The 27,950-nt window shown below is 37.0% G+C and overlaps 1 protein-coding gene and 1 long non-coding RNA gene across 11 annotated transcripts in view; one reads left to right on the top strand and one right to left on the bottom strand.

Annotated features, from left to right (window-relative positions):
• The window catches only part of slc2a9l2 (solute carrier family 2 member 9, like 2), an 84,776-nt gene that overhangs the window by 30,710 nt on the left and 26,116 nt on the right, over positions 1-27,950 (top strand). For all 10 annotated transcript variants that reach the window (XM_026307077.1, XM_026307075.1, XM_026307071.1 and 7 more), the window contains 4 exons: positions 976-1,163; positions 3,140-3,250; positions 8,474-8,575; positions 9,010-9,085. In XM_026307077.1, coding sequence (XP_026162862.1) covers positions 976-1,163; positions 3,140-3,250; positions 8,474-8,575; positions 9,010-9,085 — 477 coding nt within the window. The remainder of the gene's footprint in view (positions 1-975; positions 1,164-3,139; positions 3,251-8,473; positions 8,576-9,009; positions 9,086-27,950) is intronic.
• Positions 14,870-27,224, bottom strand: LOC113130435 (uncharacterized). The gene is made up of 4 exons (XR_003295700.1): positions 27,092-27,224; positions 21,045-21,111; positions 15,907-15,971; positions 14,870-15,322 (listed from the first exon to the last, which is right to left on the bottom strand). It is a non-coding gene; the product is annotated as an uncharacterized LOC113130435 (long non-coding RNA).

Below are 27,950 nucleotides of genomic sequence, written 5' to 3'. Positions count from 1 at the left end.
CTAAGTACCTGTGAGGCTGAGCTGGAAGCATGTCAGACAACCGGACTGGTGCAAGGCCATGAAATGCTGAAAAAAAAAAAAAAGAAGGTTAAATCGGTGTGGAAATTCACATGCACATGTATGGACTTTAAAACATAAGTCTACATAAGACTTGGAAAACAGAGCTTTTAACCAACTGTCAGTGATTTATAACTATTTTGGGTAGACCACTTTTAAAACTTTGTGCTGAGTCAAAAATCACAGAACGATTTCTGGCCTGTTGGATCAGGTCCTAACTCCAGTACAATTTTTGTGACCAATTTCCTCAGGACCTATCTTGAAAATTGTACGTTTATTTAAGCTGTGTTGTAAAGATTTGTGGGATATCCAGGCACTAATATCTAAAATACATAAAAAAAGAGCAGGAGACACGGTCACATAAAGTTGTCAGCATAACTTTTGGAGAGATGCCGTATCTCCTGTTGACACCTCCCGGGGGTAACGTGTAGAAGTGGCACTGAATCAGTTCTCAGAGAACCCCATAAATAATTTTTGAGGTTTAAAATTATCAATTGTTAAGAAGAAAGTTTTTCAATTAAAAAGGCAAGCCAGTTGAAAATAGTACCAGACACTCATTGTGACCCTCAGTCAACTTAAAAGACGTTCACCTCTGTCAAAAGCTGCACTGAGCTCAATAAGTACTAAGATCAAGATGTTACTGGCATTTACTGTAGATTTGCTCAAAACGACTTTACTAAGGCTACCTTTGTACATTGATTAGTTAGAAAGAAGTTTTAATAAAATGATGCCTGATAATGGAAGATTGGATATTCAATGCATTTCTGTCTACATTAACCATTTGCAAAGCCAGTGGTTCTAAGATTACGAATGTTTTAGATATACACTCAAGTTCTTTGATCTCAGCATGATGTTTTTTTATGCTTTTTTGTGTGCTGATCTTTTTAAAACCGTATTGTGTGTGTGTTTCTATTTCAGCCTTCCAGAAATTTTTGGGGAAGAAGGATGTGTCCCAGGAGCTGGAAGAGGTCCATGCAGAGGCTCGAGCTCAGGAAAACCTACGCACCGCCTCTGTGTTACAGCTGCTAAAGAACCCAGCTGTTCGCTGGCAGCTCATCACCATCGTTGTCACCATGGCCTGCTATCAGCTCTGTGGCCTCAATGCTGTAAGCTGCAGTGTTTCACTTTTCTCCAATTTTCACTGGAATGCTCATATTTATGTTATATTGCACTACACCCCCTTTTTAAAAAAAAAAAAAAAAAAAAAAAAAAAAAAAAAAATTTAAAAGAATTTTTTTTTTTTTCTTCAAAAGGCAGCACGGTGGGTTGGTGGTTAGCACTGTAGCCTCACAGCACGAAGGTTCCTGAGAAACCACTACAGGTTTTTGTAGCCTTAGTCAACATGACATATGTTTCATGGCATGATGAATTATGGAAGTGCACATAAAGGCGTAAGAGCTTTTTACAAGTTTTTGATATACTGCATGAGCAAAGCATTTCCAAATTAAATTAAATTAAAAAATCTTTGGTTATGTAGGGTTGTTGCAGATAACACAGGGACAACCATTGACGCCTACAGGTAATTTAGAGTCACCAATTAACCAAACTGCATGTGTTTGGATTGTGGGAGGAAGCTGGAGTACCCAGAGAAAAACGTACACAGACACAGGGAGGACATGCAAACTCCACACAGGAAGGTGCTGAGATGTGCATCCTCCACCTGTTATGTTGCAGTGCACTTGGGAGACCTACCCTCTTTTCTATAGGCCTATAGATGCATAAAATGTCCCTTGCACCCATACCTAAGTGTTTGTGCTGCATGCTGCCATATTTCGTTTAGAACAAGTTTTAAATTATTTCAGCAAACTAAAAAAATACAGCTTTTTAAAAAAACTATTACTGTTTAAAAATTATGGTTTTGAACCAAAAAAAAAAAAAAACCTGGATTAAAACTCACACACACAAAAACACTTCTTTGACTACAAACCCTAATAGACTCTATGCAGTGCATGCAAATGTCAGTTTGTCTCCAAATCCATAATCTTGATAAATATATTTTAAAAATGCATTCTTCATTTTGCATGATTAACTTTGAATATTTGAAAGGTTGATGGACTCTTTTGTAATATACAGAAAGCCTAGAAATCCCACCTAAATTATCATAGATATGAACACAACTTCATTTACATACATTTTTATTCTAGGAGAGACAGGAATGCCATTTAGATCACTATGGAGGTTCTTATTTTGATTGTGTTTCATGCATCTCACCATCAGAGCAGTCAGTTGATGCCAGTAAATACTACAGTCTGATAATGGCTTGGTAATATTTGGCAGCTTATTTGTTTGCTATAAACTCTTTAGTGTTGATGCTGGCTTGACAGCATAGAAATATTCCTGCATCTGTTGCCACTGTATCAGGTCTTCAGCTTGTCATAAGTCATAATATCTAAGTAAATTCTCATTGTTATATGTCATTATAGCCATTTGAGAGAATAGTTCATGTCACTGATGAGATTATGTAAAAATTCCGAATATTTAAAATAATATTGCATTTAAGCAACAGGGCGTAACTTGTTAATTTGGCACTTTTCACACTTAAGTCTTCTTCTCTGTGGCCTCTGCCTAATTTATGTGTTAATCAGTTTTAGATTTCAGATTGTTAAATGTGTGTTGAATGTGCTGTGTGTAAAACAGCACATCAACAGTAGCACTTTGAAACAAGTTAATTCATCATCTTCACGGGGTGTGTTTAGGCACAGTTCTGTTGTGTATGTTATTTGTGCTTCAGCACTGCTTAGTGCCCGGTACGCAATTGGTGAAGTTGGGAGTGTGAAACAAGTAGCCTATTAAGATGTTCCTGACTGATTAAAATCAGGGCATATTTATTCTGTCAAATAAACATGAGCCATATGGCTGAAAATCAAGGCTTGCCTGCTGTGAAATTACATCATTATTTCAACACATAAGCCATGCACTACACTAGGACCATTATTTTTGCAGTGACTGACATAAAAAGCCAAATTCACCCTTAGCAGATAATGTTCACTTGTTTTAATGAAACTTGCTGTATGGAATTTTACATACCTTGTTCATGCAGATTCATGTCTAAGACCAGGGAAATTTTGTGTGTGTCCCACAGATCTGGTACTACACCAATGGTATCCTTCAGGAAGCAGGTTTTGCCACAAACATAATTCCCTACATCACATTGAGCACTGGGTTTATAGAGACGTTGGCTGCCATTATCTCGGTAAGTTTGTCTTTTTTCAATCACAAACAGTTTTACATTTGCACTTAACACACACACAAACCCCCAAAAATAAATAATTACTTTATTACTTTTCTACATATAAGTTAATTACTTTATTACTTTATTAATTACTATTAATTTATATAAATTAAATAATATTACATTTAATAGCTTAAAATGAGAATAACTGCTGTAACAATTGAATTTCCCCTTGGAGATTAATAAAGTACTTCTTCTTCATTTTCTTAATGTTAATTACATTTACAGTTTGGATGGAAACCCACTTTGTTTATCCAGTCACACAGTGACAAGCTGGTTCCTTTTCTCATGACTGTAGACTTTGTTTACAAGAATACACAGTTTTCAGAAGCCTTTCCTGCAGTCTCAAGAATATATGTACAGTTAAAGGTCCTGGGTTGCAAACTCCAGCCAGGAATTGAAGGAGCAAAGCTCAACAGAACTATAAGGAAACTATAAGCTCTATGTTTTAATTCCACATGCTTGGTAGAGACATTTAAGATCAGTTTTAACTTCATTTTATATTTGATTCAATATGTTTTTTTTTGTTCCAAAATACATATATTAGAATCAGATCAGAATAAGATTTTTTGGCCAAGTATTATGGACACAAGGAATTTTGACTCAGGCACAGCAACTTTCCATGTGCTTTGTAGAAAGTAAATTTAAAAGAGACAAAGCAATACACGTATAAAAACGTATTGTGCAGAAGAGCTTCCAGTGTTGATATGATTAGAATTATTTGCAAATTTAGAATTATTGCAGCGTTTGCTGTATTTTGTTGTCCAGACAAACATGAAAGAAGTTGTCCTTGTGTGTGGTTGTTTGTTTTTGTTTGTTTTTGTTACGTTATCCAGAGGGGTGGAGTTCAAACAGTTTGTGTCCAGGATGTGAGGGGTCTGCAGGAATCTTCTTCTAAAAAAAAATGTGCCATTTTCTAAATTTGTTATTGATTTAATTTGTCTGTGTTCCTCGGAAGAGATTAACAAATGTTAAAGCTAAAACTAAACTCATCCTTGTTTCTTGGATGTTTTTGGTCAAGAGGGCCAATAATTTAGCAGTATATAAGACAACACATCTGTGGGTCTGGAAGAACACAGTACAAATGCAGCAGAAAATACTCTCTCATCTCTGCTCATGTAATTAGTTTGGTAATGCCATGTTTATAGCTGCTATTTCTGTGATTCTTCTCTGCACAAGCATGTTAAAGCTGATCTTTGATCTGTGACAGCGAGAATATCCCAGCTGCCAGGGACCTGACTTCAAACACCAGCATATACTGTTCAGATAGACATTTTCCTTCCAGCCCTATAGCATGTAACCATCATTCACAACCAGTTCACCCCAATCTCCTTTCATAAAGTCGCTAATGTTGCTGATGAGCCACAGGCTGTTTGATGGAAATTATCAAAAATTGGCTCCAGACACTTTAAAAGACTAAAGGAAAGATAAATTTTATTTGTGTTTTCAGGGGATTCAAATATTTAAATGTTTGTTATTTTTTTGAACATTACAAATGTAACCTGTAATATGTGATTCCTAATATGAAAAACTCAATGATGAAGTCATAAACTTTAAACATTTGAAGAAAGATTAGTTGTTATTTTGCAATCTGCAGTTTGGTTTTGATGAGTTTTGGGAACACTTGTGCATGGGGTGCACTCAGAAGACGTCATCTTTCCTGGCATGTCTCTATAGGGAAATTATGATTTGAGATTGAAGATATGACAGAAGAAGAAAAGGACTGTCACTTACTGACTGAAGTGTGAAAATGAGAATGTTACTTGGTATGCTATATTCAATTATATCCACCAGAAATATCTGACTGATATAAACAGGCCAAACATTTTAGACTTTCAATTAGCAAATGCCTATCCAAACAGGCAATAGTTGTCCTTGGACCAAAACAACAATATGTGTTATCTTCTCAAGCTAATTTAACAGCATTTGTTGTCAGCTTATTAAGGGACTCTCTTTTATTGCTTGTAGCAATTTTGCACCTCAACTACAAGGACATCACTTTGTCATTGCAAAATCCTATAAGTACATTATGGCATGTGGTGCACTGAAAGAACTATGATTGATCCCAACAGAAGCCAGGCTCACACCATTTACTGATTATATATTACTCCTTATTTTATCCACCACCTGGTTGTGGTGGAGCAGGTGCAGCTGGATTCTGGTGTTGCCTGTGGATTTAAGGGTGTTCACTCCTCAGTTTCACACATCAAATACCTAGAGAGTGCTGAGTCTTTAAGATCTTTTCTTGAAATATGCAGGCAGAAAGTAGTTGGAACATTTTAAATTGTATGTGTTCTGTGATTGTCCATATAGTCACTTGTTTAAAAATGTCTGAAAGAAGTAGGCAGTGGTCATCTATCCCAAGGTTTTTAAGGAAAACAATCAATTGGTTTGCACAAAAAAAAGCTGTAAAAAATCAGCTGCATGCTCATTTAGCCACCCTACCCCTTTAAACTTTAATCAAAGCTCGGCTTTAGCTGCTGTAATCTTTAAATTCCCTTTGCAATGATATTTGCATTATGCATCTTAAATTACGCTAGTAACTTTTGTACTTGTTGTGGATGAAAGAAGAGAGAAGAAGAGAGTTATATATGCTTCTTCTTATTTGTATCTGCTGCAGTTGTACTAGTGTTAAAAATCAAGAAGGTACATGTCTTAATGCTTACCTGCCTTCACCATTAGCACTGCTGCCTGTATTTACATGTGACCCAGCTAACAGTCTTTGTGTTGAGTTAAAGTCCTCCTTGTGTTCACATGCATTTTATTAAGTTCTCTGGTTACAAAAAACAAGAAACTACATGTGTTTCACTATAGTATAATATTTGTGTGACACAACCTGTTTCTAGTACTCTAACAATGCATGCTGGGTAGGCTGCAGCAACACTGAACAAAATATGCGGGTGTAGAAAATTATATGGGATGGTGTAGACTTTTTATTGAATATATTTCAGTAGCATGGGCAGGTCACTGATAAAATGTGTCATTTCTGTGAAGAATGTTATTGCAGAAACTGCATAACGTCCATACTCTACATCTGCTATGTTGACTTGCATGTCAGTCCATCCTGGAAGAGGGATCCTGCTCTGTTACTCTGCCGAAGGTTTTTTCTATTTTTCTTTCCCCTGATGAACTCTTACTGAATCTTAGCTTGACAGGAAACTGACTGCACAGTTTTTTTGCTGGATCCTGGTGGTTCAGCGACACTTAGACATGTAAAAACATTTGGACGCAAACTGAACATGCTTTTTGCTTTCTTTTCTCTCTGGCTGAGACATCACACTACCCTTCTAGATTATCTGTAAAATCTATCAAATAGATAGATATATTCATGTTTATTGTGATTGTGATTTCTTGTCTAATTCTCAGGTGTGTGAAGTTGTTTTTCCATGCTGTTCAAATATGATTATCTGCAAATGACTTCCTCTGAAAGGGAGGAAATTACTCTATATGCAGCAACTCCACGTGACTGCAGACACAGTTGAAATCAAGCAGAGCAGCAGCCTATGGCACAGTCTAAGAAGCAAAAATATCACTGTTCTCCTTTAAGGTCTTTCTCTGTACTACAAAGTAATTTGAGCGTTGATTGTCTTGAGTGTGAAAACAACCTCCATGTCATTGTCAGTGTGTGTTTATTTGACAAGTTTCCTCAATCGAAGTTTCTCCAAAGGCTTTTCACCAGGGATGGTGGAGAAATTGCAAAACATGCAGTGAGCCAGTAGTGCCTTAAGCTGTGGCCAGTTGTCTTTAATGGCTCATCTGCTTCTTGATGTGATGAGTAATGACCAGACATTTTAGTCCTGCCAACTGTGAGGAGCTTACGTCACCAGTCTGACCTATGTTGAGTTTGCCACAAAGTGAGATCTAGGGTATTTTCAGACTGTTTGAAAGAGGTCATTCAGTTTAGTTCTTAGTAATTCTTAAGACCTATGAGCACAAATTGGACAATGCCTGGAACCATTTTTTTTTTTTTTTATCAAAAGGCAGTACAACTAGTCTGTGGTGTTATTCATGGACATGGATGCTAACTAAATCCTAGAACTCACAATAGCATATTTTGACATACATTGTTTTAATGAAAGACTGTTTAAAACATATATTCAAACTTATAAGAACAAATGTACAGTAAAACACTCAAAAAGCTTCAAGTATCAAAGGAGTGAACAGCTGAATACACACAATAACAGATATTTTTCAGTTTCTGAGGTTTCATCTGTTACTGGCAATGACACACATTCCTTCAGTACAATCAACAGGCACTTCAATTTATCATACAGGCTCATACCCATACACAGGTTCCTGAATGCTGCACCTCTTACATATTCAGAGACCATAATGAGCCACAGCTCTACTGGTGGCTGATGTGTTTCTGGGTGTGTGCATGTGTATGGTGGCAGGGTGGGGAGTTTCTGGGAGAGAAAGGTCCTTTGCCTTCAGGGACACAGTGGGATGTGTAGAGAGTCTCTCTCACACATACACACACACATGCACACGTACATATACAGTACAATGTCAATACCACTGCTTATAGAAACACTCCAAATCTAAAGCAGACATGTTCTGGGCCACAACCTGATGCCAGTGGGAGGACTGTTCAAAATAACAAAATAATAGTCAACATTAACTTTGGATCATCTGTCATGACTTATAGCAGTATATGTTATAATAATCTGAGGCCACGTGGATGAAAGCCTCCAGCTGTGCTGCACAGGGCTCAGTCTGGTCTTAGAGGTGCCTGATGTCACACAAAGCATTCATGACCTGCTTGCAGTTGTGAGGCCGTACTTAGGCCTAGCAGTGCTTTGAGCTAAATTCTAATATTAATATGCTAATATGCTGCTACTAAGCTGGTGGGATAATAGAACAGTATAAATGATAATGGGAATTTTTTGCAGGCCTTTGGTCATAAACTAGAATATTGGGCAAAATTTAATTTTGATTTGATGATGGTGCTTGATGAAAAGTTAAGTCATTGCCGTGTCATTATGATTTATCTTCCCATTGCTATGAATATCTGTAGGTAATTCCATGGCAATACATCTTTAAGATTGTTTCACTACCTACTCTAACCATAATTACCACAGCTTAAAATAGGCCTATAATCACACAGCAATGGGACAGAAGCTATTGCATTGAATTTTTCTTACTGTATAATGTTTGTGTTTTTTTTTTTTTACTTGTGTGCAGGGTTTGATGATAGAACGAATTGGGAGGAAGCCCCTCCTCATCTTTGGTTTCTCTGCCATGGCCGTGTTCTTCAGCCTGCTCACAGTCTTCCTCAATTTCCAGGTAAGCCACCCCTCCTCTACTTCACTGACCTCATTCTAGACACAGTTTAAGTGAAGTGGTGTCGCAATGCACATAGTGTAGGTACTCTTATTTACTTGCAAATCATCACCAGGATTCCCACTCGTAAGGATATTGTTCGTCACACAATGTCTGCTTCTCTAATAATGAAATAATGTTTAGTAATGTTTAGTGGACTCATTATTTTGTGCATCATTCATATCTTTGATTAATTAATGCACACACAGCACAAAGGATGTATCTTATGTCATATACAACTATATAAGTTATATTGTCTGTATTTCTTTGGATTTTGGCTGATTAAATAACAATGGCAATATGAAATCTAGGCTTTCATTTCTTCTGTATATTTGCTGTAATTTTCCTGTAACTTGGACAAAACAGGTCATTGCAAATTTCTCTGTCTCTCATGCCAGAACAGCATGTCATGGATGCCATATCTCAGTTACGTCTGTATACTGGCTGTGATTGCTTCCTTTTGCTCTGGGCCAGGTAAAACTACTGACCTACATTGCTTCCATAGCTATTTTCCTTTTTTCTTTCTTTTTATTGACGTATCTCTTTCCATTATAACCATCCCTCAGTGCTCTTGTTCACTTGTATTTCACTGTATGTAAAAGAAGGTGGACTAAATACGTTGCACATTCGATCAGTTTGCTTTTAACTAACATTTGCCTGTGTGTCAAGTCACTACTATAAAACTAGCTAAGGACGCAGAACTGTATTGTATTGCAGTGCCTTTTGGACAACTTAAATACAAATAATCAGTCAATGTGTCATTTATTAGAATCACAGTAGATGGTGCTGCTATATTTTAGCATACTAAATATGGGCAATATGGTATATACAGTACACCATGTTACTGTAAATACATTGTACAGTATGAGCAGCACAGCACTTGCTGACAGGAGTTTGACTTTGAGTTTCAAGGTGAGGCTATTGCTGCCGTCACACATATGCATCCCTTGTAAATACTAATGCCCCCTGAGAGTCTTTATCCAACAAATTGCCTGAGATGAGATGAGAACAGTGCAGTTAAAAGGAGTGTGGAAAACTTTTATGTAAAATAGCTGAATCCACATTCAGTACTCCTTAACTGAGATACTGTGTCATGTTCTTTAGTAAAATGAAAATAGAATCTTAGAGAAAAGAGAATCTTAGAAAATGTAAAAACATGAAATGCATCTACACACACAAAAGGGCTGGCTGTGCAGCTCTGCCTGTCTTTAAATATAACACCCCCTCCTTAGTCAAACAAAAAAGATCATTTTTGTTCTGCATCTTCAATATTTCCAGTATATCTTCTAAGCATTTTGATGCTACAGCTATTGTCATCTTTTTTTGTGTGCTGGTCCCATGTTTACAGGTGTTGTTCTTGTTTATCACAAAGGTTGGGGATAACCGTTTCTATTTCTTCACACACAATGTGTCACTGCTATGAAGCAGCGAGTGATCCAGAAACTGGATTCACATATTTTGATTAAAATACTGTTCACTGGGGTTAGTTTGAAACAAGAAGCCCAATGTTAGAATAATATTAATGAACATATTCTTCTAGATAACCTCAGGATTTAGGTGGTTGGCTGCTGACATTAATCATGGAACTTTTGTATGAGTTTTAATAGTGACACAAAAGATATTAGACTGAAAGTAACTTTCCACAGCACTTCATCAATTTATCTTAGCTTTTCAGAAATGGCATCATGCTTCCAGTATGTTGTTGCAGCATCTTGAATGGTTTTGCTGAATGGATCATAGATGAATTTTATAAATGATAAAATATGTTTTTTCTAAGAATCAGCAATGGCAGGGACAGAATGACAGAATGAAAGATGCTTCTTATAAACAGTAGTGCAACAGGTCAAGCAGCTATAATCAGATATTCTGGCCAGTGGGGAAAACACTTTTACTTATCATGAGCTTATTGACTGATAAAAATGCAATACATTTCATCACATCTTAGCATCAATGAAATCAATGTCAATGAAATTCAAATAAAGAATGACTCAGTAGTGCTCAGAGCATGTGAGGAGATAAATGAGGAGCCATAATTCCTCTGAGGTTATTTCATCATGGCCGAAGTCAAAGTTTGATGTAGTTGAGATAAAATGCTGTCATTATTGTGTGTGATTGGTCATATCTGTAAACAAGCCATGACCTCTACTTCACATTTCAGCTGCAGGCACATTTTTATCAGGTTTGGTATCACTAAATATTTCAATAATTTAGTTGCATGAAGGCAGCTACAGTATGTGTGCATTGCACCCTTTACTGACACACTTGATAAGTCATTACAAAACAATTCTAGTAATTATTTTTGATAACATCTATTATTATACATAGATCTCTGAAGCATTGCTTTTTCTCTGGACCTAATAATGATCGTGCAGTATATCATTGATCTGGCTTTGGAACCAGTGTGTTTTGTGCCATGCATGTCTTGCTGAATTAAGAAGGTGCAGAGGTCTGACTAAATTCTCTCACTCTGTAACACTACATGGGCTGTTTTGTAAGTGTCTGGTTGAAACTGTTGGTTGAAACTGAGCTGTATGACAGCACAGAAATGGTTTTGCATTCCCATTTATTTGCACATGTAGGGCTATTACATGGCATGTAGCATTACATGCCTGACCTCATTAATACTAAAATAATGTACCCCAAATCCACCCTGTTAGTGCTTCTCTAAGCTCAAAAGAAGCATAGACGCAATGAGCGCATCTTCATTTTTTGTGGCAGACGTCATTTAGAACAGTGGAAAAACTAGGTTTCATAAGTTAATGAAAGAGTCCGACTCTGTTACAGAGGAAAAGTGTACAAGCAGGTTTATAAACTTCTGATACAGGTTTAGCTGCACAACCATGAGCCTAATAAATATGCCTGTAAATTTTAGACCAAGCTGGCTGGAGAGAGTGTCAAGTTACTCATTTAAAAGTAATGATTGCTAACTGCCAATTCAATCCTAAACTGAGTATACCCAATAAAATTCAAATGATGACTGCTCTATATATAGTATGTATGGAAGCACTATACAGTTTGTTTTTGCTGCCTGTTTTTGCATTACAGAAGCTGTTTTGCTGCTCCCAATGCCTTGTTTTCACTGTATTTTGTGAAATACTGATATTTATATTTTGATGTCTTTTAGTTTTGCTTTTCCCAAGCTTAGTCAAGTTAAGTTTCACATACAGTTAAAATACAAATTAGATCAGGGTAGGCAGGTCTTTATCAGTTTCCCCTGAGTATTTCAGAAAGCAAATATCTAAAGGATGAACGGGTCCTTAACGAGTTTTAAATTTCTTTGCTGTGTCTCCGCAAAACCAGTGTTTAATATTTTTCTCCTCAAGGACAAATTGTCAGACATGCTGGAGGTCTTTGGACTTGTTAGTGGTGCTTTATCACCTACTGAGATAATTACAAGCTAGGGGGAAATAGGTTAGATTAAATTAATTAAATTATGTTGTTGCTCAAAAGTTCACTATACTCTGTCTAGAAATAATTACCTACCTATTAATATCGCCTTTTTATCATCCTTCATATTATACTGTAGCAATGAAGGATAGGGTTTGTGTACAGTAGTTTTACATAGATTGGGTGGGTGTAGTTTCAAAGTGTGTTCTGTCAATATATGTGGTAAACCACACACAGAGAAAGAATGAACAGGTAGCTCATGCCGGAGGAGCCGTGTAGAAGCCGTGTGCACCACAAGGTAATGTTGCAGGTGGTCACATCTGTCACTTGATGATAAATGGTGCCAAACCTGGGGAATGTAGGCAAAGCATTGAGATGGTAGAGCAGTAATGATATTGAAGGAAGCTAGCAAACCCATTCAGATAATAATGACTTAAGGCAACATGAAAAGTCTTTAAGACTAAAGTCTCCTGAGACATTTAATGAAATCCAAAAGTCATGAAAAACTGGCTTTGCAGCAGTAAATTCTGTATGTGATGTTTTGAATGAATGTTTCTTAGTAGTTTGGCTGTTTAAGATACAGTTTATTAATGTGTGTATAAACTTTCTCAAATCCAGCACAGCATTCATCTACAGCATATATGGCACACTGGCAACAAATGACTACAATCAGATAAAATACATGTAATAAAGGATCAGATATGAAAAAATAGGTTATACTGTTTTACAGTGTATCAACAAATTATGCAAATAATGAACAAATCCAACAATAAATACATGCTTTTAAGAGGTAGTGTTAGTAGAGAGGTCCACCGTTGTCCAAAAGCAAGAAAAACATGTCTAAGCTCAACTACTGAATTGAGTAAAATTTCCCCTAATTCTAATACACACAATGTTGTTTTGGTATAAACTATTAGCTATACTGATTGCAGTGAAGGAATATGGAGCCAAACTCAAAGTATATGGCTCTTTAATGTATTTTTTAAGTGTTTTGATTTGGATCAACTGCCTAAAGGCATATTTTATTTGCAGCTCTGTCTGTACAGCAGCATTCTCTGAAGTAGCACATCAACCCTCTAAGTGATATCACAGCCAAAGACTTTAGGCTGTGGTAGCTGGACATTATTCAGAACACTGAAACTTTAGCAAAAATACATAATGGACATGGGGCAGCACAGTGGCTGAGTGGTTAGCACTGTTGCTTCACAGCAAGAAGGTCCTGGGTTCGCAACCTGGCCTTTCTGTGTGGAGTTTGAATGTTCTCCCTGTGCTTGTGTGGGTTTTCTCCAGGTACTCTGGTTTCCTCCCACAGTCCAAAAACATGTATGTCAGGTTGATTGGTGACTCTAAATTGCCCATAGGAGTGAGTGTGAGTGTGTGAGGTTGTGTGTCTCTATGTGGCCCTGTGATGGACTGGTGACCTGTCCAGGGTGTACCCCTGCCTTCCACCTGAAAGAGAGCTGGGATAGGCTCCAGCAGATTCCCATGACCCTGGTTGAGGAATAAGCAGGTATAGAAGATGGATGGATGGATGAATGGATGGATGGACATAATTGACATCTTGAGTTTTGGAGCTTGAACAAGAATGATAATGTGACATGGACCCATTATATATAAAAACCATAGATATGGTTTGGAGATCATACTTTGATATTTTAGGGCATGGAAAATATTTTATCATTACAGTTGCAGAATGGTTCAAGTGCTGTATTTCCTCTTTTAAGATGTTTATTGTTTTAAATGGTGACAGACTTCACTTTTCAAACAGCTTAAAACAAAGAAATCATATCTGCATTTCAAAGAGTCTCTTCTCTTTTGCTTCTTCTAGTAGCCCTGCACTGCCATCTCATTATTTGGAAGTTGTTGATTTTCTTCCTAACTCTGCGTTTGAGTGTTTCAGATTTTGCCTCTTTGTCAAACCAGAGAAAACAACTGTCCAGGAGCTTGTTAACTCTGGTGCCTGTAAGTGAACACTAACAAGACAAGCTTAAAGAAACAAGCTAACAAGACCAGATGCAACTGCATCATATCATGGTAGTGTTTGACAGTTAGCATTTGTCAAACATTATAAAGGATTGTGCTGACAGAATAAAGTGAATAAATATTAACTTGGGGAAAATATTTTCCTGTAGTCCTCAGGGCTTTTCCTTCTATTTTGTTGCTAAGACTGTCAGCACTGAGCATGTTGGAACTGTTCCCATGTGGGACAGCAGGGAGTGACATCTTCCTAAAAATGCACTGAAGTGTTTATTAGTTTAGGACCAGCAGTGTATTCCCTTTGGTCCTGGTGTTTTTTGAGTGGCTGTGACATACTTTTTAGTGTATGACAATCTAGCCCATGTGCTTCCTGTGTGGGCTTTTCACATCATGTCAGGGCCTTTTTTCCCCACTAACAGGCAGACAGGTGGAAAACAACACAGGCGGATGCAAATTTCTGTTGAAAGCTTAATAAGAATCACACACTAATGTGTTTAACGGCACAACCTTGGCTATGATGTTAGTTAGTAGTAGATTTGCTACATTTCAGAGACTGATTCTAACCTTCTAGCTGCATCTGCCGTTTCAGAAAATGAACTTTATTGTCTTGTTTATTTATGTGGCAGATTTGTTATTGTACAGTTCTGGAAAAATGCAAGTCATTTTCATCCATCTCCCATTTGCCAGCGCTCACAAAGATGACACATCAAACATTTATTGCACAATGTGTCTTACCTCAAATTGACAATGTACAGTCTGGTATCGGCCACAACCAAGATTTTATTACACCCATCTTGCACAATAAATGTACACAAGCGTTTAGCATTACTGGTAATGTGTGTGTTCAGCAAGAGATTTCCTCTGCTACGTGAACAGTACAAATCTACTAGGGAGAAAGGTCTTGCACTGCTTGTAGAAATATTAAATTAGTATTAATATTAATAGTAGAAATATTAAACACAGTGGCCTTTATTCATTATGTGTGTTCATTTCACAACTGTGACTCCTGCAACTGTAAATATTAAAGATGCAGGGCAATAATATTAATTTCGGCCGGTGACTCACTTTTCATGTCCGACAGAGATTAGACTGTTGCTTAGGATGAAAATAAACATTTCACACCTCCTTCACACATAAATCTGTGTGTTGTTATTTTAGTGGCTTTGTTGGGTAACTTGATGATGTCTGTGTAGAAATGAGCATTTGCAAACGCATATGTTCCCTTGGATCACTTTGTGTATGGTACACACTCATCTCACCACCTCCTATCTCACGCTTCCTTTCAGTGAGCCCAACAGAGATGACATTTCTGATCTTCCTTTTCTTCAGCAATGGATCAGTGGTACACTAGAACTCAAAAAGAAATACAGAATAAAGTTTTTTGCTCCCTTCAATGGAAAAACAGGAATAAAAGTGTTTTTAAAGAACTGATGGTGGTTTTGTGTTTCACTATGTCAGTGAAACACAATAAGAAAACTGACCAAAATACAGTATTATGGTAGTATGTAGTTTGAGCTCAGTTATCCTGAGAGGAATTTGTTTTCTTTAATAACTAGGTCTGAAATTTTTCATCTGTCCCTAAATAAAATTAAAATACATGATTACAACCTTATAAACAAACAACACACCAGTAAAAGCTATAGTTTGGGAATGTATCCCTTTTTGTTTAACCCATGTGACCCACACACTTCAGTGAATTATTGGATATACATGGGTACAAGAGTACAAAATGCTTGCTTTCAGCATTTTGTACTCTTGCAGGAAGGGAAAACTATACATCTGCTTTATATAAACTGGAAATAAATTCAAATTTACTTGGCAAGCTACCTTTCATCTATTTTATAATTTCACTTCTTGATTTGATTGTAGATGGGATCCAAGAGAATAGGACAGTAACCTACAGTATATAAATTAAATGAGAGATTTCATACTTCCATTCCTGCCTGCTCCCAAGTGATCCTGTGATCTACCTCTTCCAGTCACCCAGTCTAATCTTCTGGTGAGTTGTAAAAAAGAAGAGACAGAAAATAAACAATTTTAGTGGCAATATAATCATAGCTCAGGACCACTTAGTACAAGTAAAATGTGTAGCATTAAATTTACACATCAGAAATGTCAATTACTGCTTTGATGTTCTGTTCGTCATAAGGGGAAGTTTGGGATTTATCTATTTGATTTTAAAACTTTATCGACATTTTCTTATCTACATGAGAATAGGTCTTAGTCATTGTGACATTTCCCACTCTCCATAGCAGCCCTGAAGCTTTTCACTGCAATGAGACTATGCTGTTAGAAATGAGGGGCAAAATGTCTGCCTGTGTTCTGAATAAAAATACACTCCAAGGTTCAACTGAGGCTCTGGTGACTCTTCAGATTTCCAGAATTTTAATTTATATACTCACAGACTGTGGTTTCTTTAACAAAGTATGGATAAAGTTAGATGAGCTCACTCACATACAGGGTGTGAGGTGACCTTTCCAAATGAAAAAAAAAAATAGTGTAAAAGCATCATTTTAGCAGTGCTATGAACTGAAGTTTGAGTTGAATGCAGCTGGAAAGCTACAAGGCAGCAAAATAGGAAGCTGTTTAGAGTAAATCTGTTTGGAATTCTGATAATATTACTGAAGACTGGTGTTACTAATTTGAGTGCTAGTTTTTCTAATGACATGTTCCAGTAGCTTAAAATATCTTTAGGTGTGAAGACAGGCACACTAGGGTGTTTCAGCACAACCTCCCTCTCTGTGTGTGTGTGTGTGTGTGTGTGTGTGTGTGTGTGTGTGTGTGTGTGTGTGTGTGTGTGTGTGTGTGTGTGTGTGTGTGTGTGTGTGTGTGTGTGTGTGTGTGTGTGTGTGTGTGCGTGCGTGCGTGCGTGCGTGCGCGCGTGCGCGTGCGTGTGTGTTTATTTACCTGTTAAAATCTTTATTTATTACATAGTTGCATTGGACTGCATGTTTCATTAACAATATTGTTGTAAGACACCTATTTCTGTGTTTTGTTTCCCTCTGCACAGCTCAAACGTAAAATACATATTATGGAAAAGGATATACTTATTATTATTAAATTACTATTATTCAAAGCTTTTATGGCCAGTATAAAAATTCTCACTTGTACCACACACTCAGGATTCAGTGTAATCTAGAAAATCTGAATTCAATCTGATCTGCTATTGTTGATGTCTGATCTAATAGGTATACTGCCTTTTATATAATAGAGTCAGAGCTGCGTAATAGGTAAATTATTATGAACATTTTGCACAGGCAAAAATGTGAACCATGTCAGTGGATTATATTAATTTGCCTTCCCATCTGTTCAGACAACTTGCTGGCTTGAGGACATGTTTAAACCTCTCCTAAAATGTTCTGCACATGTGGCAGAGTGTGTGGGGGGTACCTTCATTAATTATTCAAACCATCTGATACTTCACAGAGATTTAATGGTTATTGACCTCTGTGCTTTTAGTGAGATGTTCCTAAAGACTGCAAAAACAAGTTCATTGGCAGTAGACTTTTGGCTGACTTTTTTCAATTAGGGTAATGAAGCAAGTTTCCAAACTCTGTTTGGGAAAGTTGGTGGCCAGACAATTGCTTTACTAACTGTTAGAACTGATAACTGACATAACTGATAGTTGATTTTTTTAAAACAATTTTTAACCTTGACAGGTCCTGCCAAGGGTAAAAACAGTGCTACTGCAGTGAGGTAATTAATAAGATAGTACCTGCGCATAGTAGTCCAGGGTTTTCAGCCTGCATGAAGAAAGAAACTAAAAAACCAACATGGTTGAAAAGTGTTTGCTGTTTGAGAACACATTATCTCTTCATATTCAGTTGCTGTGAGTCCCTATAACAACATAAATAATCTTTAAATACAAATGCTTGACTTGGGTTTTATTTGCATTGTTAACAATAGTTTTCTCTTCTCCTCACTGAGGAGGTCTGAACTGCAGAAAGGGCCCCTGATTTTCATTTCTTGATCCTTATTTAGAATTTATGCACACCCACCAGAATTTTTTTCCTCCTTCATTTTTTTGTCAGTTCCTGTAGTGAAATTCTGTGATGACAACCAAATAAGGTGGAAACGTGAATGATTTCTTAGATTGTTATTAATAACAATGCTTGCTTTCCTTCGTCAAGTAGGAACCAGTGAACAGCAAGAGCAGTTTTGACATTTGCAGTATGTCCATCCCAAAGATAAACTTTTTTCTGCAGCCTGTAACTGTAGCCTTCAGTCCCTTTGTCCTCTTTGACACTGACACCTTCATTTCTTTCAAATTCAATATGAGGAGTCTCATTTTTACTTTAATAACTTCTCTATTGTGGGGTCAGGATTGACTCAAAAGCCCACCTGGTGTTTGTGAATTTTATTTTTGAGATAAAATGCAAATGATATTCTTTTGTGCACTGTGGTGAGAAGCTACAGTACCTGGAGCTGAATATGGAAAATTGCTGCTATTGAGGCAGTCACTATAGATACACATTGTTCAGTGATAATAGGGCAATAATTGTTGTTCAGTATCAATTACACTGAACCCTTCATTGTCCAAATGTAAATTTCATGTCAACAAAAAATGACTTAGTTCTTAGATCTGTTCACTGCAAATTCTCCCCTGGCTTTGTCTTTCTAAATACTTGTTTCTGGATAATTGAACACAGATACTGAAACACTTGTTTCTGAAGCGTAAGTGATGTAATTAATTCAACAATCAGCTTAGCTACTGAATCATTTACTTTTTAATCATGTCACAGTAAAGTATGTGCCAGGTTTAGCATTTCCAGAGTTTTAACTAAGCATATAGCCACAATGACTTTATGTAAAATGAACATACAGTATAAAAACAAAGCAGAACTAGATCAGAACGTTCTATGCACAAGTGCTAATATCATGGCCAGTAATTGGTATCAGTGTCAGGTGTCAGTAAAAACCACACATCTACTTCCTTGTCAGTGCGTTTATTATACGGTATTATAATTCAAAATCAGCACAAACAGCATATTAAACTCTTAGGTCAGTGCACAAATACTTCAGTGAACCACAGAACCAGATGAGCTCCCTTTCATCTAAATCTATTATGAGGGTAATATCAGGGGTGCCACAAACAAACTAGATTGGAGAGAAGTGACAAAAGGAGACACTGTGGTGTGAACTCAAGCCAAGGGAGAACATAGGAAACGTGATGTGTGGCAGCTACTAAGATTTTGTTAGAAGAGCAAAACAAATTAAGGAAGAAGTAAAGGTTGATGGGTTTTTAAGAGAGACATGGTGTCTGCATACCTGATATGGTTAGTGTGTGTTTAGTAGCTCATTTGGCGAATGTTTATATTACATAGAAGAAATTGCCACTTTCTAAAATCTTGTTATGCTATGCATGGTATGAATAAAAAATTAACTCTGTCAAGCAAACATGTTTTTCTCCACCTTGCCACAGTAATGTTTAGTGTAGACATGTTAACTCTCCAGAATTCCCTGTACTTCTTAGTTCTCTTCGTCCTGATTGCAGCCCACATATAGATGGGGCGTTTTTCTAAGCTGAGCCCCGACTGTTCCATTCCTTGCCTAGTTTCTCCCACAAATATTGTTGTACATCCCAAGGCAGTGTCTCCTGTGATTTATGTAATATTTCCTCTGTGTCCACAGTCCCCTGAGAGGTGTTTGCTAAAAAAAACAGTAAACAATGTTTTCTTCACATAGATCATACACACCTGTGACATTGATCTTGTGCAGGGAGCCTGCCCACCACAGGGAGGAATTTATTCTCCTTGGGGTCCTGAAACATTAGCAGTGGGAGAATACACATGCCCTCACTGCTGCGTTCTTCCCTTGCAAAACTGTTCATTTTGGCTCCTGAATTTGATTATTTTTGGTCTTAGTCATTTGACTAAGATTTATATTAGTTTTAGTCTTTTGGTTTTTGTTGTAGTAAACAAAAACTAAAGATTTTTTAGTCTAGTTTTTATGACTAAGTAATTTGAAGTTAAAGTTGTTGCAATCTGTATTGTATTTAGTGACCATGGTTACAGATGTTGTGTGTATATTTGTTCACAGCAGGTTTGGAAATTAGCACCCACCACCTTTGGATGTTTTTTTTTTTGTAGCTGCAGGTGAAATTGCTCAACCTGCCATGCTAAATGAAAGTAGACAATACAAACAAGTGATGCACTTGCAATTAATCAGCCTTTGCAATGCAAATTGAATGGGGAGTGTGCTTGTTTCACTCAGACACTTTAGCAAGAAGACACACAGGGTAACCTGGACAATTTGAGCATAAAACTACTACTAACTACTAGTGAGCAACAATTGAAAAATCTCCCACAAGGAGACACAGGCCACAGAGGTGAACATCAGAAAACAGTTTACTGGGTTTAACTTGAGAGGAGAAGCTAAATCATGGGGGAATATTAATACATTCATATGTCTTTAGTGAACATCTACAGGATGATTTGATGGTTGACTACTGTCATTTATCCTGGAAGTTACTCATTTCTTATGATAGCGCCACAAAGATATCTGACTGAAAGTAGCTCAATGTTACAGTTTTAACCATTTCAATTTATGTTAAATGATTTGAGCTTTGCATAAATGTTGGTGTGGTGGTTGCACTTTTGTAGTTTGCCTGAGCTGTTTTTGTCTAATTCTCAGTGGAAATGATTTACTGATCACCGATATAGCAAGTTGTTGACTAAGACTTAGTGTTAACACGTAATAACTTCATGTCCATTCATCAGGCTTTCCATCTTAACATTATTGTTTAGTTTTTAGTGCTTAATGGAAAATGTTAATCATTTTTGTCATAGTTTTTATTTTCAAATGTTACTTTTTATTTTGTTTTTAGACTCTTTTTTTTTTTCATGAAAAATGCTATTTTTTGCCATAGTTTTACATTGACAGTTAACACTGCCTCACAATACAACATGGGCTGGAGCACAGTTTTCTTGTATGGGGAAGATCTGCAATCCCCTTACCATGCCTCTACTGGTGCCGTGACATTCACCAGACTACACTTTATGAACAGTTACATCCTTGTCACAACATCAAGGCACTAAAATCATTTTTTCACAGTGCTGGGAGTACTCACATGGAGCTGAACCATGACTTTTCCAGATGAGCAAGCATGGTGCAGAAAGGTTTTTCTCAGCACAGAACTGCAAGGTACAAAAAGCTGTTTAACTTGATTTCATATTGGAAATGTGCTGGTTCACACAAAACCTTGTTTAACCTGTCCTTAATTTAGCTAGTCCACTCTGCTTGTTCCTTCTCCTCCCTGTGAAATTAGAAACTCATTTCCTGGATAATTGACATAGACTTTGTCCATATGTAGTCACATGATGTGTAGATTGACTTTTGTAAATCAGGAATGCTAAACAACATCCACTAGTTCTTTAGTAAACACAATACATTTCTTCTAGTTGCCTTAAAAACATCCAGCCGTTCTTTTGAATATTTTTAGTTTAAAGAAACAAAAGCAGGAAATGTTCGACAGACATCGACTCTGATATTGCGGTAAAGCTTATGGTAAACAGTAAAGTAAGATGGGTATCTAATTCAACTTCAAACCACAGTGACTCAGTTTCATGCTGTAAAACTACTGAGAAGTAAAAACAAAGTCATGGTGAGCCAATCAATGAAGCGCAGAAGGAGACAGTCATGGATTGGCTCCGATCAGTCCTGCTGTCAAACCAAAACAGCAAGGGTCAGCACAGCAGTGCCTGTGAAAAGTCCTAAAAAAGTCCTTGGTGATGCAGGCATTATTTGAGCCCTGCGGTCTTTTAAGCTCTGATCCATAGCTACCTGTAATAGATGCTTAAAATATTTGTTTTGCCAATCTCAATGATATTTCAGCCACTCAGAAAGATACTTAGGCATCACTGCATTTCAAACATGTGGATGAGTTTAGTGCTTTTCAGATTTTTTCAGTACTCTGAAGTGTCACAAGTGTCAACATGGATCCTTTTATATTTCTGGAGTGTTGCTAACCTGCAAAAATAACAATTTCTGCTTTTCAAACATCTAACATGACTTAGTTTTATTAATTTCAGTTACAATAGTGCTCTCTGTAGCAAGAGGAATGATAGTTTAACAGAAAGTACAAAGGCTGAATAGGCATTTTTAAAAATTAAACTGCTGCAAAGTCATTGACCCATTGCTGTGAATCCCTGAACCCCTATAGTCATTTATAGTGGAGGACACCTCTGATGTGGAACATTTAGTCCTTTGTGACTACAAGTGCCACATGTGCTCATCACAAGTCCTGCACACAGTTACCTTTGACTGTGTCTGCCCATCCCCAGGCAATTTTCAGCATATTGTCACTGGATTTTAATCCTGGTCTCCTTTCTATAATGCTTACCTGACATTGTTTTATACCTGCAATAGTTTGTTTAGTACTAACATTACATTAATTTGCATTAATGCAAACAAGTTGGTTGAAAAGTCTGATCTAGTACTTTAGTACTGACTCAAACTTCATATCAGGTAATACCTACAACTTTCTTTACTTACCACGCTGCTCTGAGAAACAGCTCTCAGTTCTTTGACAGCCTGGCTGTGAGACTGTGTCCGTCTCCTACAGTACCAGGCTCCCTGGGCTCCCTCTGTTACTGCTGCTGATTACAGATTAATCTGTTTATTTTCTACACTGGGATGCATGTGTCTAAATTGCTTTGGGTTTTTGAGTCTTATATTTATTGACCACCCTTTACAGTTTCTGTCCCTTCTCAATATGTGTATTTAAGACCATAAGTTGCATCTGTTTTCAGTAATGTGAGGGGCCTACAACCATACAGTACCAGTCTACACGAGAGGAGTATTTAAATGTAATAGTGGGAATAAATGAAGTGAGACAGTGTGAAACATTTGTGTCCAGCTGCTAATTTGGACCAGTTGTTTTATGGTTAGTAGGTTAAATGACCATAAGGTCCAGGACCCATTGTAGCATCTGACAGAATGTCCAGATTTCCAGTCTGTCTCTGGCTTATTGGAAATGCTGTCGATAGCTTATTCTATAGGCTAATTTGTTTATTGAGATTGTAAACATATGTTTGTGGTTTTGTGTTTAGCTGAAATGAATGTATGAACAAATATTTTTAAAATACAAAATTAAAAATAATGCATTTGCCATTACTGAGCTAACTTATGTCTAATAAACACACAAAAACCAGACTAAGACTTTAAAAATCAGTCCCAGACAGGCCCAGTATAGTTGGCTGGACTGAAGCCATTCTGGAATTTCACTTCAATAAATGTACTTACATACCTACATTTAACCAAGTACTGTACAAATTTTAGTCATTTGTACTTTACTGGTCTATTTTCATTTTAGCCCACTTTATACTTCTAGTCCATTATAAAATTAAATTCTGTAAATTGCAACTATTTTGATAATAATTGAAATCATTTTTCTTGTGAAAACAAATATTTCACATCTCATCATGATTTTTCTTTTAACCATTTTCTGTTAATGCTTTTGAGGTTTGCACAGCTGGACAAAATAAGCATTGTGAAAATGTTTCTGTGGGTACGTGTTATTTTTTTTTTTTTCATGGAATGCTTGTGTATTAATGACCATTATCAGATGCAAGACATTTACTTGATGGATTATTGTCACAGTGTGTTATTAGTAATTTTATCTGAATACTTCCTCCACTACTGTCTTCCAGTCTCTAATACCACCCCTCATGTAATTTGTCCAGAGCTGACTCCATTCAGTACCAAGTTCTGTGGCAAGACTGAATTAGCTTGGATTTTTATGGAATGTTCCAGAAATATCTCACGTATTTCACTTGACACTGACATAGCCTTAATTTCATGGCGATTACAAGCATACCCATGACACCATAAAGCCACCATCATACCTAAAATTAAATACAGACTTTCTGTTACTCTGTGGTTCATAGCACAGTAGTGTAGAAATTAATACAAACTGTGAACACAGTTTGCTCTGGTAGCTCTGCAGTGATGATGTGAGAGGGTTTCCATGGCAATCATTGATAGATGTTCAATTCAAGGACATTTCGCATCAATGAATGAGTGAATGGAGTTAAATGTCTACATAGAGATGATTACACAACTGAACTGTGCTGACCCTTGCTGTTTTGGAGCTAATCCATAAGTGTCTCTTTCTGCTTGTTCCAGCGTTAGAAGAAGAACTTACACATTTTAAAATGTGTAAGTTGAAGGCAGAATTGATAATATAGATTATCTGCTCCTGTCCATTTCAGCTTCTGAGATCTTTAGCAATGCACATTGTAATGTGCCAAAAGTGAGGTGGGCATTCTCATGGAAGGCCAGTTTTTATGCTTCTGATTATTTTACCTGGTCTTACAACTACATGGTATCTGCTTAGGCTAAGCTGCCATCAACAGCCCCAAGGGCTTGAAATGCAGTTTCATTAGAATGTCTTGACCTGCTCAGTAGTTCAGCTGCTATCCCCAATTATGTTGCTCCACTGCTGCCGTCAGATATATCAAAAAATTACCACTCTGACCTACAAGTGTTCTTCAGTCCTATCCTTATACAAGCATAGAGGAGATACTTGGAAGCATGACCTGCCTGCTTTGTATTGGCTGAGGTTAAGCCGCACAGACTGGCCAATCTGGATTGTTAGGTAACTTCATCTGAGAGCCAAGATTGCTCAGTTTTCCAACCACCATCACTGTATAAATCTAGTGATCTCAGCAGTAGCCACTATTTGGCAACCCCTCTGAATGAATTAGGGCCCTGACCATGACAGTGTTAGACTGAGGATATTTTTTTGTTTTTTGCACTTTTTAGCTATTTGAAAAAAGTGCATGGCTGTAAGTCATTTTAGCTGACTGTATGATAAAAAGCTTACATTTACTACTTGATTACTTGATCCTATAATAGAATAATATATGTCTAACAATACTGTATTCTGTGTTTACATAGAGTCCAGGATCAATAGATGTTAATCTGCTGTAATGTATTATTTATCTGCCGCAGTCTAGGGCACTGACAGCAGCAGCACCCATATGTTTTGCTATCAAATGAGGCCTTTCACCACAGTTTCTCTGTATATGCTCCACTTTTACTGTTGGTGGCCTGTATGTTGACCGTTGATTAAAATACTATAATGCTGATTCTTTTCAGAGGACCTTGTAATTACTAGTTGTTTAATTTACAGAGAAAAAAATCGGACCTATTTTACTTAATTTTGTTCCTCTTAAAGCTTAAAATCAAATCACTGGTAGACCTCAGCAAGTTAATCATTGTTGCAGCACTTTTAAGCCATGTCTGATCTGGTTAATATGTCTAAACATTAACTCTGCACTTCCCCTTGACATTAACTGTTCAAAGTTAAAAGAAGGAAAATTTTTGTCAAAATATCTATGAATGATTTGTGTATAATTGTCAAAACACAATTAGTCTATTTGCTTTCTTATTTAAGAATATATGCCGTGTGCAATACAATGAAGTTCAAATCACAAGCCTGCATGACTGTCCTTGTATTTGTTACTCTGTGCTGCTGTATGTCCGACAGGGATGTTTTGTGTTTGTGTGGAAGGCTGAATTCTGCTAGTGTGACATAATTATCCCATTATATAATTAGTGTTTATTTATAGGCTGTGAGGTGTTGTTAGATAATATCACAAGCATACATCTGTAAGCAGTGGAGCAAATCGCATGAGTCACTGCAAGGGCAAAGGTAATGCTAGTCGTAGAAAATTGATGGAGGAAAAAGAATCTGAACCTCTGTTACAGATTAATCCAAATTTAATAATTTATGTTCATTTTATAAGTTGATAAAAGCATGGTTTGTAGTCTAAATCTTTTTTCTGTCATGAAGTATGTTTGTTCAGAATACATCAGACTAAGCTGGTTGAAACTGCAGTCAGAGCAAATTGCAAGTGGAAAATAAACTGTGGCCTCTGGTGCAGCCTTCTCACCACTGTCCTGTCATCTGTGGCTCTCTGCCTGAGGCACAACAGATCGTGTCCCAGGGACTGAGGCTGACCCCCACAAAAATGTGATGTTTCAGGTGGTGAAGCTGAACTCAGTCTTGTCACAATTCCAGACTAGAAATCATTGGTATTTATCATTACTATCATTACATAATGTCACATTTACATTCCTAATGTGATTTAGATCTTTTGTAGCTGTAAAGTCTCTTTCCTGCAATAATGACGATAATAATAATTAATCACTAGTATATTAATTTATTAGTCCTGTCATTTTTAGCTCTTGCTCTCAAACCCTATTATACCAGAAAACTAACAATTTACTTAAAACCATGCTTCTGAATAATTACTGATTTGATGAAAACCATAAGGGTTGCTTTGAACTGATTAGAAAATTACTCTCCAATATAGACTGAGACATAAACATTTTACTCTGATATGTTTGTGGAAGTTGATAGATTTGCTTTGGATTATGTTTTTTTTGCATACATTACCCATCTACTCAGTGATGCAGAACAGTTTACAGCTGTTTTAGTGTACTGTGGGAAATAATGTCTGCATTTTTCTGTGTGTAAATGTTGGTGGAAATTAAGTTTTACTACAAATACCCTAGACAAGAGAAATACAGCCTCATTTGTAGGTCCTTATGATGAATTGTTTGTACAGGTGGTCACATATTTGGGCAATCCTACAATGATGAGAATTGGTGGTATGTTGTAACAAAGCAGACAATTCATTTAATGAGTTGTTAATTCTCTGAGTGAATGCACACTGATCAGCGAGCTGCCTCGGTGTTTGGCTGGAAGGGAACAATTCATTCTTTCATCCCACATGATTGAACACATGCTGTCTCCTCCGGGGCCATCCACAACCATATGAGGCCAAATAACATACATAGCCTAATTAGTGTACAGTCCCTGGGCTCATCACAGCCTTCGGAGACTTGAACTGAAATGGCTATTAAAAAAAAAAAAAATGAAATTGGCTTGACATGGAACATGCTGTGTCAACAGGTGCACTCGCTTAGCCCGTTCAACTCATTCAAATTGTATAGCTGGAAATACCCTTAAAGCATTATAGATCATGATTGTGTGAAACATAACAAATACAGTATGCAGCTAACATCAAATTTTAGGGAGAGCAGAAATCACATTTATCAGTGTTAGAAATTAACTTAAAAATGCAGATTACTTTACTTATCACCTACCTTTTTTCTTTCCTCTCGAATGTCTTTTGCACACATACTAAGAGCTTCACATATTATTACAGTACATGCACAATTCCCTGTGAAACTCAGCTTTTTACTGAGCGGATTATCTTGGAACAGACCTAAACAGAACACTCACAAATTAAACACACACACACACGCACAAACACGCACGCACGCACGCACGCACACACACACACACACACACACACACACACAAAGTCCATGTTGGCTAGGTGCCTCACGCTCCCTGCATCATGTGTGGAGCAGATTTGTCATTTCCTGGGAGAAGGGAAATCAGTGTTGTTGTGGTTGCAGCCATAAACAAACTATTCCTAATGTTTTCTGCTGCTTGCTTGTCCTGATTATGTCGCTAGTAAAATATTGCATTTATAGTGAAGAAATTGCATTACCTTTGTTAGATGAGCAGGGCTTAGCAGATAAGACTGATACTTCCCATGCACTTTGAGTCCAGGTTTTCAGTTTTATTTCATTACTATTATTATAATTATAATAATAATAATAATTATTATTATTATTAATTGGTTGATTCCAAAGTCATGATGTTTTGGCATTTGTGGTTGAACTTTTAGAAAAAGTTTAGGGCATTTTTACATGTGTTTAGCTTAATGTTCTTTCAGGGAAACCCAACCACCTGCACTTATTGGCAGTGACCAGAATTTGATTTAAAGTGACTGGTCCCTAATAAGCACTTTTAATCAGGGGTCACATTTGTTAAACAGCTAGGCATCTTTTGCAAATAATGTGATGGCTTCTGAGCACAAGCAATTAAATGTCAGAGGATGGGCTACTGTGAGCCATACTTTCCTTTATTAAGCTCTAAATGGAAATGCTCCTG

Source organism: Mastacembelus armatus, chromosome 5 (assembly GCF_900324485.2).
Source record: "Mastacembelus armatus chromosome 5, fMasArm1.2, whole genome shotgun sequence".
Lineage (NCBI taxonomy): Eukaryota > Metazoa > Chordata > Actinopteri > Synbranchiformes > Mastacembelidae > Mastacembelus > Mastacembelus armatus.
This window is presented reverse-complemented; position numbering and strand designations above follow the sequence as displayed.